Raw genomic sequence first — 13089 nt, 5'->3', positions numbered from 1 at the left:
TGCCAAGCTCATGTAAAACTAATGGTATCAGAAAACTGCGTCTCTGTTAGTTTTATCAAAACCATCAAGCGATGACATTTTATCTATAAGATTTATGTATCTTAACTAAAAATTACATTGGTATCATTTGTAAGAATTTGAAACTGGTTTTCATCAGCACACAATGTGATGATGTCATCGTATGTTGTGATGTCACAGAAGTTGGAGAGATGATTATACAGCTATGTGTACGGATGTCTGGCAGGGTTTCTCTGAGTTATCTGAGGGTGTTTCAGACAGTTGTCCGATATCAGTAGATACAAAAAACCAGTAGATTGTTAGAAGTGATAATGATACCAGATGGAATGCAACCTAGTTTCTTTGTTTCCATGTTAACTGTGTATTTTTTACAAGAACTTTAGAGCAAATTGTTTCAATAAAGTAAAATCAGCCTTGTTGATTTTGGTTGATTATAGGCCTATAGTGTACTGTTAACTTCTCTTGACAATAATGATAACAACACTAGTATATGGTTATTGACAGAGGACGGTCCACTTTTTGATTATGAATATGTTTGGTTTGGTTATTTTAACATCCTATTTTAAAACAGAAAGGGTCATGATCATTTAAGGATGTGCCATGTGTACATGTGGGAGGAAAGCTGGAGTACCCAGAGAAAAACCACCAGCCAGCAGTCATTTTATGGCAACTGTCCCACTCAGCCACCACAGACAGAATCAAATCCTTGGTTAAAATTATGTTGAATGATTCAGCCACTGTGTCAACCGACCTTAAAATGTTTCTTTATTTCATTTGATTTTATTCAAACATTGTTTTTTGAACATTTCATGAAATTTCAATATTGGTGGTTTGGCTTATTGTAAACAAATATTGACCTGCTAATGTAGTTGGTGGGTTTTTTGTGCTATCTCCTGTGGGTTTTTTGTGCTATCTCCTGATTCGTACCAGTCAATGCTGACAACGGCACATGTGAGGATTAGTATTGGTTGAGTCATGATTGTATCAAATCATTGTACCCGCTAAAGTGGAGTTTTGGATCACCTTTTTCAATGTTTGACTGGTTTTTGTATTATTCATATGTCATTGTGTGAATCTCCATGCAAATATGAATTTTTATAGCTGCTTTTGATCTAATATGATGATATTTTGACGTTGATGACGTCATGAAAAATTAAAAATATCTCTGTGCTGTAAAAAGATAAGAGTTACGTATTGGATTTCCTCTTGGATATGAAGTGTAAATTGTTTAATCATATGATGCTAAAGACAATACCATTGAAATTTATACAGCTATACACTTACACACACACATTTAAAAATGCTATATACACCAAGAGGAAATCTGAATAAAATTAGCATATGTTCCATTTTTTTTAGAATGTTGATTCAATTAGAGAATATTACATGACTGGTGCGCTATCTATAAATAAATCGCGCCTTACGGGGGATGAAGTGTTTTCAGAAGGGGGATATAACATGTTCTTATGTGTAAAATGTTAGTTTGGCAGGTCCTGATTTGAAAACTTGATTTCCTATACACATATGTACATGTAGACGACCTTTAAGAATACATCAAATAAATTGATATTTTGAATATTTTGTGATATCGTGGGAAGAGTAAAATTCATTCATTTCGATAATGATGTGAGTCTTTCTGTCGACTACAAAAATATCTTTGAAATTGAAAAGTTATTTCCTTCTTCAAGCCCTGCCCAGTTTATTTGTTAGTTTCCCAATCTCTGACTTATATCATCCTGTTCGAAAGTCATCTTTCCCACTATAATTTAGGCGTCACTGTCTTGTTCCTATGCCAAGTATTTATAAATGTAATAGTTTTTACTCCCTCTTGCTTTAAAACATTTCAACTAGCCAGATACATCATGTACAAGACTTATTGGAAATGATAACAAGTGCTATATGTTCATAAGTTAAATTTTTTTCGAGTGGTTATACGTTTACTCTGGCTCTCCTGGCTTACATTTGAATTTAAGCTTATGGGTACATACATTTTAAAGGAAAAACGAACAATAAATTGCAAGAGAGGCAGAACGCAATTTCCTTCAGGTGATTTCGACAATGAACAGATGCCTACTTGTGTGCATGAGTCCAACAAGGGAGGGGGATTTTAAGGGGCTGTGGGGGCCATTTAGGGAAAATCCACCACCTGCCTGGTAGAAAAACCAGCATCTGGGTACATAAAGATGATTGTGTAGGTATAGGTCTGTCACAGTTTCCCCCTAGCCAGATGGCCCAGAGTTGATGGTATGGCGTGAAATGTAGCCCTGTATTTATCTCTAAATTGTACCTGGTGTTCTGCATTGAAATCCACCAAAGAACAACATTTATTCTGAGTGGAGATAGCTCAACTGGGATTGTTTTTGCTCACCTGAGTTGTGAGCTTCTGTAAGCTACTGTTGTATGATCTTAGGATGTGAGACAGCCCTCCTTGAGATGTCTGTCATGGAATACACAAAACCTTTGTATTTTGTGTATCCTTTCAGGATATTTATCCATGTCTGTTCACCATCCTCTTATCATTCTGTCAAACAAAACCAGAAATTGTAATTCATCTTTGGTGTGTTTCTCTCTCCTATTAGTTTCCTTCTACTTTCTGTTCAACAGACATTTCAATTTTCCATCATCCGTCTGTCTTTTGGTTCCTCTTTGTCTTATTGCTCTTTGTCTATCAGTTTTTCATACCTCTATGTCTTCTATCTGTCTTTTGGTTCCTCTTTGTCTATCTGTCTTTTGGTTCCTCTTTGTCTATCTGTCTTTTGGTTTCTCTTTGTCTTTCTGTTTCTTTTTTGGTCCTCTTTGTCTATCAGTCTTTGATTGCTCTTTGTAAATCTGTCTTTGATTGCTCTTTGTCTAACTGTCTTTTGGTTTCTCTTTGTCTATCTGTCTTTTGGTTTCTCTTTGTCTATCTGTCTTTTGATTGCTCTTTGTCTGTTTTTTGATTGCTCTTTGTCTATCTGTCTTTTGATTGCTCTTTGTCTATCTGTCTTTGGTTCCTCTTTGTCTATCTGTCTTTTGGTTCCTCTTTGTCTAACTGTTTTTTGGTTCCTCTTTGTCTATCTGTTTTTTGGTTCCTCTTTGTCTATCTGTCTTGTTTCCTCTTTGTCTATCTGTCTTTGGTTTTTGTCTAACTGTCTTTGGTTCCTCTTTGTCTATCTGTCTTTGGTTCCTCTTTGTCAATCTGTTTTTTTTGTTCCTTTTTGTCTATCTGTCTTTTGTTCCTCTTTGTCTATCTGTCTTTTGGTTCCTCTTTGTCTATCTGTCTTTTGGTTTCTCTTTGTCTATCTGTCTTTTGGTTCCTCTTTGTCTATCTGTCTTTTGTTTCCTCTTTGTCTATCTGTCTTTTGGTTCCTCTTTGTCTATCTGTTTTTTGGTTCCTCTTTGTCTATCTGTCTTTTGTTTCCTCTTTGTCTAACTGTCATTTGTTTCCTCTTTGTCTATCTGTCTTTGGTTTTTGTCTAACTGTCTATGGTTCCTTTTTGTCTATCTGTCTTTTGTTTCCTCTTTGTCTAACTGTCTTTGGTTCCTTTTTGTCTATCTGTCTTTTGGTTCCTCTTTGTCTATCTGTCTTTTGTTCCTCTTTGTCTAACTGTCTTTTGTTTCCTCTTTGTCTATCTGTCTTTGGTTTTTGTCTAACCGTCTATGGTTCCTTTTTGTCTATCTGTCTTTTGTTTCCTCTTTGTCTAACTGTCTTTGGTTCCTTTTTGTCTATCTGTCTTTTGGTTCCTCTTTGTCTATCTGTCTTTTGTTTCCTCTTTGTCTATCTGTCTTTGATTCCTCTTTGAATCATTAAGATGTTTATCATGTAACCAAAGGAATGATCACTTAAGCTGATTATGTACTAGAGAAAGTGATCATGATTGTTTTAAATGACTACAAACTAGTATCATGCACATATTGGATATTTGATGAGAGAAAATTTATTATCTTCAAAATCTTGACCATCACAACAGATGCTACCCGTTCAATGATTACAGATAATACCCTGTATCTTCTCAGCTCATGACCTGGCCCCACCCATCAACTACCCAAAGCTTCGATATTAGTCATCCAAGTTGCCTGTTGCTGTAAATGTTGATTAAGGCAGCTGAAATTTAATACGTGAAATTGAACGTAATCACTAATGAGATGTGGTTACATCTTCCTCATTCTATTGTCCATTACATAGGAAGTATTAAAGATGGCTTTATTAGAAACTTGATAGGAGATTAATTTTGGAATTTGTAATTTGAGACTGATAAAGGTAATTTGTTTGTCAGAAATGATTCTTACAGCAGTAGATTTCTCGTCAATATCAAAGCTACAGGTACATTACCTGTTCAGGTGTACCCTCTAGGTAGGCTCCTACAAAGGGAGCGTAGGATTATCCCTCTCGCACTGTGTTATCATCAAAGGCTGGCCAAAGCCTTTACGATACCCCGACATATTGAAAAAGGAGGATAACATTGTTCTCGGAAATCCAAAGTCTTAAAATTGCGCGTCATATTGAAAAAGTTGGATAAGATTGTGATGACATGTTTGATTAATATCCCCTATGGAGTTGACCAATGAGCCTGTGTTGTGTCGTCCTCTCGGAACGTAGTGACTCTGGCAGTCAGAATGTAATATTACTGGAACATCATTGATCACATTATTTACCCTGAATCATTAAAGGAAAGTTATTTCAATTTTGAAGTCTTAACTAATAACAGTCTGAATCCCCTAGTAATATAGACATTTTTGTGTATGTAGTCATCATATATCTGTTGAAATTTTTTTGTGTCAAAATAGCTTTATATAGGTCTATGTGAAAATAGCTGTTGTAGAAAAAAAAGAAAAAATACCCTTTAAGTTTAAGAATACTTTTTATTGTACATAATTTCATACATTAATAATTGAAAGCCTAAATTATTAAGTACATATGCGATCTTATCAAGTTTCATTTTAACTTATGTTCAGGTTATATTGTCAAACAATAAATAGAGCTTTGTTTTATAAATTTGTATGGGTTGTTTACTTTTAAAAAAATATGTGTTTTTCATATTATGAATCTTGTATTATGAACTTTTGAAATCTTTACCAAATAAAATATATTTTCATCAAAATTTAAATGTATTTTGCTAGATCTGGACAACTTTTAACATAAGATTCAAATTTAGTTTATTTGTACATTTAGAACACGATTAAATTTGAATGATGATTATTGATAGATAAATTAGGTCTAAATTAATGTTGACAGCAAAGTTTAGATAAGTTTGTTTCTTCTTTTCCAGCTGATTAACCCCAATAGTGAACATAACGAGAATGAGCTAGCCCAGCTGAAGAGCCTGGTCCTTGTGGGCGAGTTCTGTCCACCACAACAGGTATGTACAACTTTGGGGTGTTCAAATCCTTCTTTTTCTTTGATAATATGTCTCAAAATAAATATCCTGTCTTCCGGATTCCTTTTAGACCCTCACTGCCAAATTGCATCTTTACTTCCTTCGCACCAAAAATGTATCCCCTCCACTCTAACTCGACCCATTTACAAGATCTAAATTCTTAAAAAAGAAGTCTTTTTGATATCTATATTCATTAACTTTGAGATTTCTGTCAAAGTTTAAGTCATTCACCCCTGAAATTTCATAATAGACTGGTCCAGTCTTTGATTTAGAAGAGCCTAAATGTGTCTCCAGGGTTGAATGAATTAAATTAGTATCATAGTGTGAAAGCTTGATCCCACATTACAGACATTACAAGGGCCATATTTATCATAACAATATTTACACCTTACATAACTGTTTATAATCAATTTCTTAAATGCATGAAATTGGTTCAGTGGTTCTAACAGGTTTCAGTAAACAATATTTGTGCCTTGAATTTTGGTCATAAACGTTCGTTACATCAATTAGTTTCACAGTGATGTACTTCCACTGTGAATGAAAGACTTTTATTATCAAATTGTTAAATGATTGTAGCGTTAGGAATTAAAATTGAAAAATTTCTCTGTGAAATATTTTAATAGATGCAGAATAATCATTTAAAATGCAAAACTTTCTCTTTGAATATTCTTATAAGTATGGCAATATTATTCAATATTTAGAACTTTAATGTTGAATTATTCTAATTAGTGGAGTATAATTAAATGGATGACTTTCTATGGTAATTATTTTAATGAGTACACGTGTAGCATTATCAATTAAAAAGAAATGTATTATTTACAAACTGCACAAACTATTATGTCTGTTGTATAAATCTCATTCAGGGAGTGAATTTCAATCTTCATTATTTCTAGAAATGTCTTTTAATTCTGCTTGTTGTTGGAAAGGTTCCTACTAATTTCAAAGAAATCAAATTTGTGTTTCTATAATAACATAATAATGTGCTGACAAGTTACCATGATTTTGATATCTTTTATAAAATGGTGCTACGACCAGGAATGATATATCATGAAAAGAATCTATTATAGCCGACTGTAGACTAAGGTATACATGTATTTGAGATAGTGATGGAGCATGCTGCCTCTATAGGATAAATACAGGCCCACCCTTGTTGTTAGTGAAAATTAATTTTCACAATTTAGAGATACATGGTAACAGGGTTATGATGTTAAGAGGAAAGTGTTTCTATAGGAACATCCCACAGTCATTCCAATTAACATTCCAGCCTGTTAATAACATAGCTGAAACTTTACGCCTATATATTTATGTATAGTAGTAGCTCAGTAATTCGGGGAATGGAAGCAGATTTTTTTCCCAATAAGATATAGATATTAAGTAATTTGAACTTCATGTATAGCAAGGAAAATATGGCAGGTTCTTCTTGTTTAGAAAGCAATAAATTTTTGCCGAAAAAGAAATTTGTGTTCAGTAATTTTCGGTTCATGTAAAACAAGGAAAATTTGACATGTTCTCTTTTTGAAATTAAATTTTGGTTTGTTTATCTTTGAATCAATCTGGAGTCTGATTCAGCAGTAATAGATGTAGATATGTTTCAGATAAGAATCAGGAAATGAATCTGATAATTATTTATGATCTTAAGAGTTATATTCTTTCTGTAGATGTTGTGATAAATTATGTTCTGTAATATGTAGATCAAGAAATTGTGCTTTAATTATTATTGCAGTCTTATTGGAAAACACCATGTGACACTAATGTTTTTCATTAGAGAATTCTTCCAGACTTCCTATTATAATTACCAAAATAACATTTGTGGGAATGAAATGATTTCAAGACTGTTTAGAAAAATATATAAGTGGAATTCAGTATCAGTAACATTTTACATAAATTATTTAAAATTTCAGTAAACATCTTATTTAAAATATTCACAGGTTTGGTTTTGATCTTATCATAACTGTCTGAGGAGAAATATATGAAAAGTGATATGTTAGCAGGCTTAAAGAATTCACAGAGAACAGGAATATGTTTCCTGTATATGTACCTATTGACTTTAGGCTTGTTGAAGTTCTCAAATAGCGGCATCAACCCGTGTGATTTTCTGTATCAACAAAACGGTATGTTTTGGAGAGATTCATGAGTCGTCTTTTTTGTTGTGCAAAAAAAAAAAAGTGTATAAAGTGTTTATATATTGATGAGAATCGTGAAATGTTATTGAGTATAGTTTGTCTGATATGTAGCTATCTTTGACAGTTAACCGACATTCCAGCAGGGTAATGTGAATTTGATCAAGAATCAACTAGAAAGTATTTACAGATGTCTTCTACAAGTTCCCTGATTTTCAGAACCTAGAAAGAATTTTAACTTTTATTTGGATTCAGTCTGGTTGTTTTTACTTCTATGCAGTTGCTGTGAAATGCTAATCATAAATTGTTCCTAATGTACAAAATTTAATTTAAGTTTTAATTTCATTAAATTTTTTCTTTAGCTTCTAATATGAACATAACAAAATATTAAGGAATGGAAAATCTGTAGGTGTTGATGTGATGATTTAGATTTTTTCAAACATGTATGTGCAGATTCATTTCAGAAAGTGATTTTTATATATTTTAAATGGGTATATGCACTGAAAATTCTGGTGACTTATAGAAGGCATCAGGAATTCAGAGATGTTCAGATAAAGCCTACTTATTGGGTCATTAAGAACGCCAAAGTTGTACTTGGTGTCCCTGCCATTAGCTGCTCGGCCCTGTCCTAACAGGAAGTTCATACAGCTGGTTAGTTTTGGCATGTCGACATGACATGTGTCCATTTTACTCCTGATGATGGCTGGTGTGTCTGAACTTAGTTTTATTTATATTCCTTTACTTAAAAAATTCTTTAAACATCAACTTGCTCTTTAAGAAAGTGTTATAAAGTTGCTTAAAAGTTCCTTAACTTAGAGAAACATTCCTGAAAGCTACGATTTCCTGCATTGAATATTAAGTTAACAAATTTCTGTAACTAAGATGGTAGTTCTAGCCAGTGTAATAACCTATTAGACAAATAGTGTTTACTAACATATATTGTAGTAATCACTCTTGTTGACTGAGAAGGGAAGCATGCTCTCACCGATCGCACTGTAGTTATAAGGAACCCACATGGTATGGCAGTGCTAAAGCTCTTTACTTTTCTTTGTCAATTTTGAGGAAAAATAACTTTAACAGTGTCAGTACCCTTGACAAACATTTATGGTACAAATGAGCTTTCTAAGCAAAAGAGTTAACAGCATTAGCAGGAGAAGTTGTTCTCTTTGGTTTGAAAATGGACGTTTACTGTGCCTGCAGGATTATAGCTATATAACTGATCATGGTTCCCATTTCTTTTATAAATTGGAATCTTTAAATGCCATAGAAAAGTATGAGTTATCGAGGATAAAACTACAGACAATCAGCCTACCTCAACTCCATCAAGGTGCCAGTTGCTAGCATGTTAGAACATCTTAACTACTTGGTCACCATGATCCAGAGGCTGGAGGAGGCTCATGCTAGAAGGTCGGGACACCTTTTTAAAACATTTGATCAACCTGAAGAGGTGAAGTGTCAGTGGTGAAATGTCGAATGCTTTAACCACTTAGTGACCTTGATCAAGTGAACTATTTGTTGAAAGTTTGAATTCAGTTGTTTAGATATGTCTGGACATATTACCACAAACGCTCCACCTCTGGGTCATGAATTTGACTCCCATGTGAATCAGTTGCCATAGGTACTGTGGTTTTGCTCCTGGTACTCTGGCTGTTAATAGGTTAATAAACCAATCAAATCTAACATACATGGTCTACTTGTGGAGGTCTAAAATGGTAGAATATTGGAAATCTGGGTCCAGTTACAGTCCATTACTTGACCATTACATTATTTTCTTAAGGTGTTTAGCATATCAGTACAGTTCTTAAATCTTCAATGTACAAGTCACACCCAAAATTCAACCAACAGTAATTCACACCCAAAATCTAACCAACAGTAATTCACACCCGGAATTCAACCAACGGTAATTCACACCCTTAAATCCAACCAACAGTAATTCACACCCAAAAACCAACCAACAATAATTAACACCCAAAAATCAACCAACAGTAATTCACACCCAAAAATCAACCAACAGTAATTCACACCCAAAAATCAATCAACAGTAATTCACACCCAAAATTCAACCAACAGTAATTCACACCAAAAATTCAACCAACAGTAATTCACAACCAATATTCAACAAACTGTAATTCATACCCAAAAATCAACTAATAGTAATTCACAACCAATATTCAACATTAAATAGTAAGCTAGTGAATTTATTATCTTGGGTCCTACAGGCCTATTGGTATGGGAGAGTGTTCTGGGCCTGGTGTGATTAACTAAGATAACTAGTATATCACCAGGCTATTTATGTGTACAAGGCAGCTCTACTGATAATATGTAAATGGCAGACTGTTTTCCTCCACAACAACACCTACATATCCTATAGACCTGGTTTTATTCCACTTATAGAATTTCATTTTTCAAAAGTTTGATGAAGGTGAAGTTAGTGAAATACAACATGGTTAAAAAGAGAAAATAACTTCAAAGATACACAGATGGGACTTTAGAATCAATCGAGCTAAAATGTGCTTCATAATACTTTTTGTTATTGAGTTAATTTACTATTTATAAAAAGTTGAAAATTTAATAATGTTTGGTTTTTTGTACTTTACATAATGTCTTTCCTTTTTCAATCAAGGTTGTACGTGTTTAGCTGTGTTGCAATTTAAACACCAAAATGAAATTTTATATAAAAAAATGGCATTTAAATATCTCTTTTCTCATGATCATTCTGAAAGAACAGTTTGCAAAATAAAACAATTAGAGGAAATTTATTTTTAAGAAATTAATATAAGGTGTTAGAACTGTAAGGCCTTGGCTGATGATAGAGTGCTTTGTAAGGTAAACAGTGTGCCAGCCCGAGGAAACTTTATAGGGACAGTGATGTATCACCAAGGTTAACAGCTTCTTGTTAACTCACTGTTAATTGATTCTCTTGCTCTACCATTTTGTTAATGGTGACTGGAGGCAGTTTTTTCAAATATCATTTGTCAAAAAAAAGAAAAGAAGAAGGAAAAGAAGAAGAATGTAACTTGTGGTTACGGTAAATGGCAGTTTAGACAAGGTAAAGTGATATCACGATGCAATTAGAATAGATTTAATAATAAATAGAAAAAAAAGCAGACTGATGATTTGAATGATGTTTTGATGTTTACATATTTGAATATGTAACTGTTTGCAGTATATGAGCTTGAAATCTATAGACACACATCCTGTATGGCTCATGGTCCTGAGGTAGTACCTCACAATCCATCAGCTATAATAATTATTTTATAGGTAGGTTGAAATTTTTGCATATATATTGCCATCATTACTAAGCAAGCTAAGATTTAGAAACAAAACTTTATAATTTTTAGATCATGATCAGGAAAATGTTGTTTTTTTGGTTTGAGTAATTAACATAACACAGTGCTGCCACCTATAGATAACTCGGCAAGAAAACATCTTAAACTATGTCCATGCAGACATGTTTTATTCCGCCCTATGTCTGCTGCATATCAACAATAAACTTATGCAGACTCTGACGGTAGATATTATGCATGCTTAGTTGTAAATATATGAGGAGTCTTGAGTTATATTTATTGTAGATAGACCTTTAACCTTTCCTGTGCAACATTAATGTTATCAATTGTACCAAAGTCATTGGAGGTAGAAATTATCCTAGCTCTAAATGTCGACAGAATAGATATCATCCATTTAAAAGCTATCACCTTTACACTGAGATCAGCCGACAATTGAATGTTGTATGTACCTACTGATAGCAATTTGTTGCGTTTTCAAGTGGTGGATGGCTCATTTCTCGCATATTTAACACTTCATGGGTCAGCGATTTTCATAGCTTAATTTGAATTTCAAATGAGATTTAAGAGTTTTGTGTTGTGTGTAGGCTACAAACATCATGCAGTCGCTGACTTATTGTATTTTTTTGCTCGGAAGGCCTCACTTCAATTGTTGTGTATTATAAAAGGTTTACCTTGTAGATTTTGTCATTTTCTGTTGCTATCTGTGTATACATATTGTATTCAGCAAATAGTTAGAAGTTAAGTTTTTAGCTCACCTGGCCCGAAGGGCCGGTGAGCTTATGCCATGGCGCGGCGTCCGTCGTCCGTCGTCCGTCCGTCCGTCCGTCCGTCCGTCCGTCCGTCTGTCTGTCCGTCAACATTTCCTTTAAATCGCTACTAGTCATAGAGTTCTGCATGGATTGTGACCAAATTTGGCCACAAACATCCTTGGGGGAAGGGGAACAGAACTTGTATAAATTTTGGCTCTGAGCCCCTGGGGGCAGGAGGGGCGGGGCCCAATAGGGGAAATAAAGGTAAATCCTATAAATCGCTACTTGTCATAGAGTTCTGCATGGATTGTAACCAAATTTGGCCACAAGCATCCTTGGGGGAAGGGGAACAGAACTTGTATAAATTTTGGCTCTGACCCCCCGGGGGCAGGAGGGGCGGGGCCCAATAGGGGAAATAAAGGTAAATCCTATAAATCGCTACTTGTCCTAGAGTTCTGCATGGATTGTGACCAAATTTGGCCACAAACATCCTTAGGAGAAGGGGAACAGAACTTGTATAAATTTTGGCTCTGACCCCCTGGGGGCAGGAGGGGCGGGGCCCAATATAGGAAATAAAGGTAAATCCTATAAATCGCTACTAGTCATAGAGTTCTTCATGGATTGTAACCAAATTTGGCCACAAACATCCTTTGGGGAAGGGGAACAGAACTTGTATAAAATTTGGCTCTGACCCCCAGGGGGCAGGAGGGGCGGGGCCCAATAGGGGAAATAAAGGTAAATCCTATAAATCGCTACTAGTCATAGAGTTCTTCATGGATTGTAACCAAATTTGGCCACAAACATCCTTTGGGGAAGGGGAACAGAACTTGTATAAATTTTGGCTCTGACCCCCAGGGGGCAGGAGGGGCGGGGCCCAATAGGGGAAATAAAGGTAAATCCTATAAATCGCTACTAGTCATAGAGTTCTGCATGGATTGTAACCAAATTTGGCCACAAGCATCCTTGGGGAAGGGGAACAGAACTTGTATAAATTTTGGCTCTGACCCCCCGGGGGCAGGAGGGGCGGGGCCCAATAGGGGAAATAAAAGTAAATCCTATAAATCGCTACTAGTCATAGAGTTCTGCATGGATTGTAACCAAATTTGGCCACAAACATCCTTGGGGGAAGGGGAACAGAGCTTGTATAAATTTTGGCTCTGACCCCCAGGGGGCAGGAATGGTGGGGCCCAATAGGGGAATTAGAGGTAAATATTCAAATTTCTTCAGAAAATAAACAATGAATCTGTATCCAGAATATTACTTGGCATTACAAACCAGGTGAGCGATACAGGCCCTCTGGGCCTCTTGTTGTATAGTGAAGTTTTACTACAGTTTGTGACATTAAAATACAGAGTTAATATACAGAGTGTAGAGACGTAAACTTATTCTAGTTTTTAGCTCACCTGGCCCAAAGGGCCGGTGAGCTTATGTCATGGCGCGGCGTCCGTCGTCCGTCGTCCGTCGTCCGTCCGTCCGTCCGTCGTCCGTCTGTCCGTCAACAATTCCTTTAAATGGCTACTAGTCATAGAGTTCTGCATGGATTGTAACCAAATTTGGC

General features: G+C 35.2%; 1 protein-coding gene across 1 annotated transcript in view; it reads left to right on the top strand.

Moving 5' to 3' along the window:
- Positions 1-13089, top strand: part of LOC138314793 (reversion-inducing cysteine-rich protein with Kazal motifs-like) — an 87801-nt gene that overhangs the window by 15467 nt on the left and 59245 nt on the right. The window contains exon 3 of the mRNA XM_069255339.1: positions 5268-5357. Within this exon, the coding sequence (XP_069111440.1) occupies positions 5268-5357 (90 nt within the window). The remainder of the gene's footprint in view (positions 1-5267; positions 5358-13089) is intronic.

The sequence above is a fragment of the Argopecten irradians genome, chromosome 2, assembly GCF_041381155.1.
Source record: "Argopecten irradians isolate NY chromosome 2, Ai_NY, whole genome shotgun sequence".
Classification (NCBI taxonomy): Eukaryota; Metazoa; Mollusca; class Bivalvia; order Pectinida; family Pectinidae; genus Argopecten; species Argopecten irradians.
Note: the sequence above shows the minus strand (reverse complement) of the source record. Positions and strands in the feature narration are given on the sequence as shown.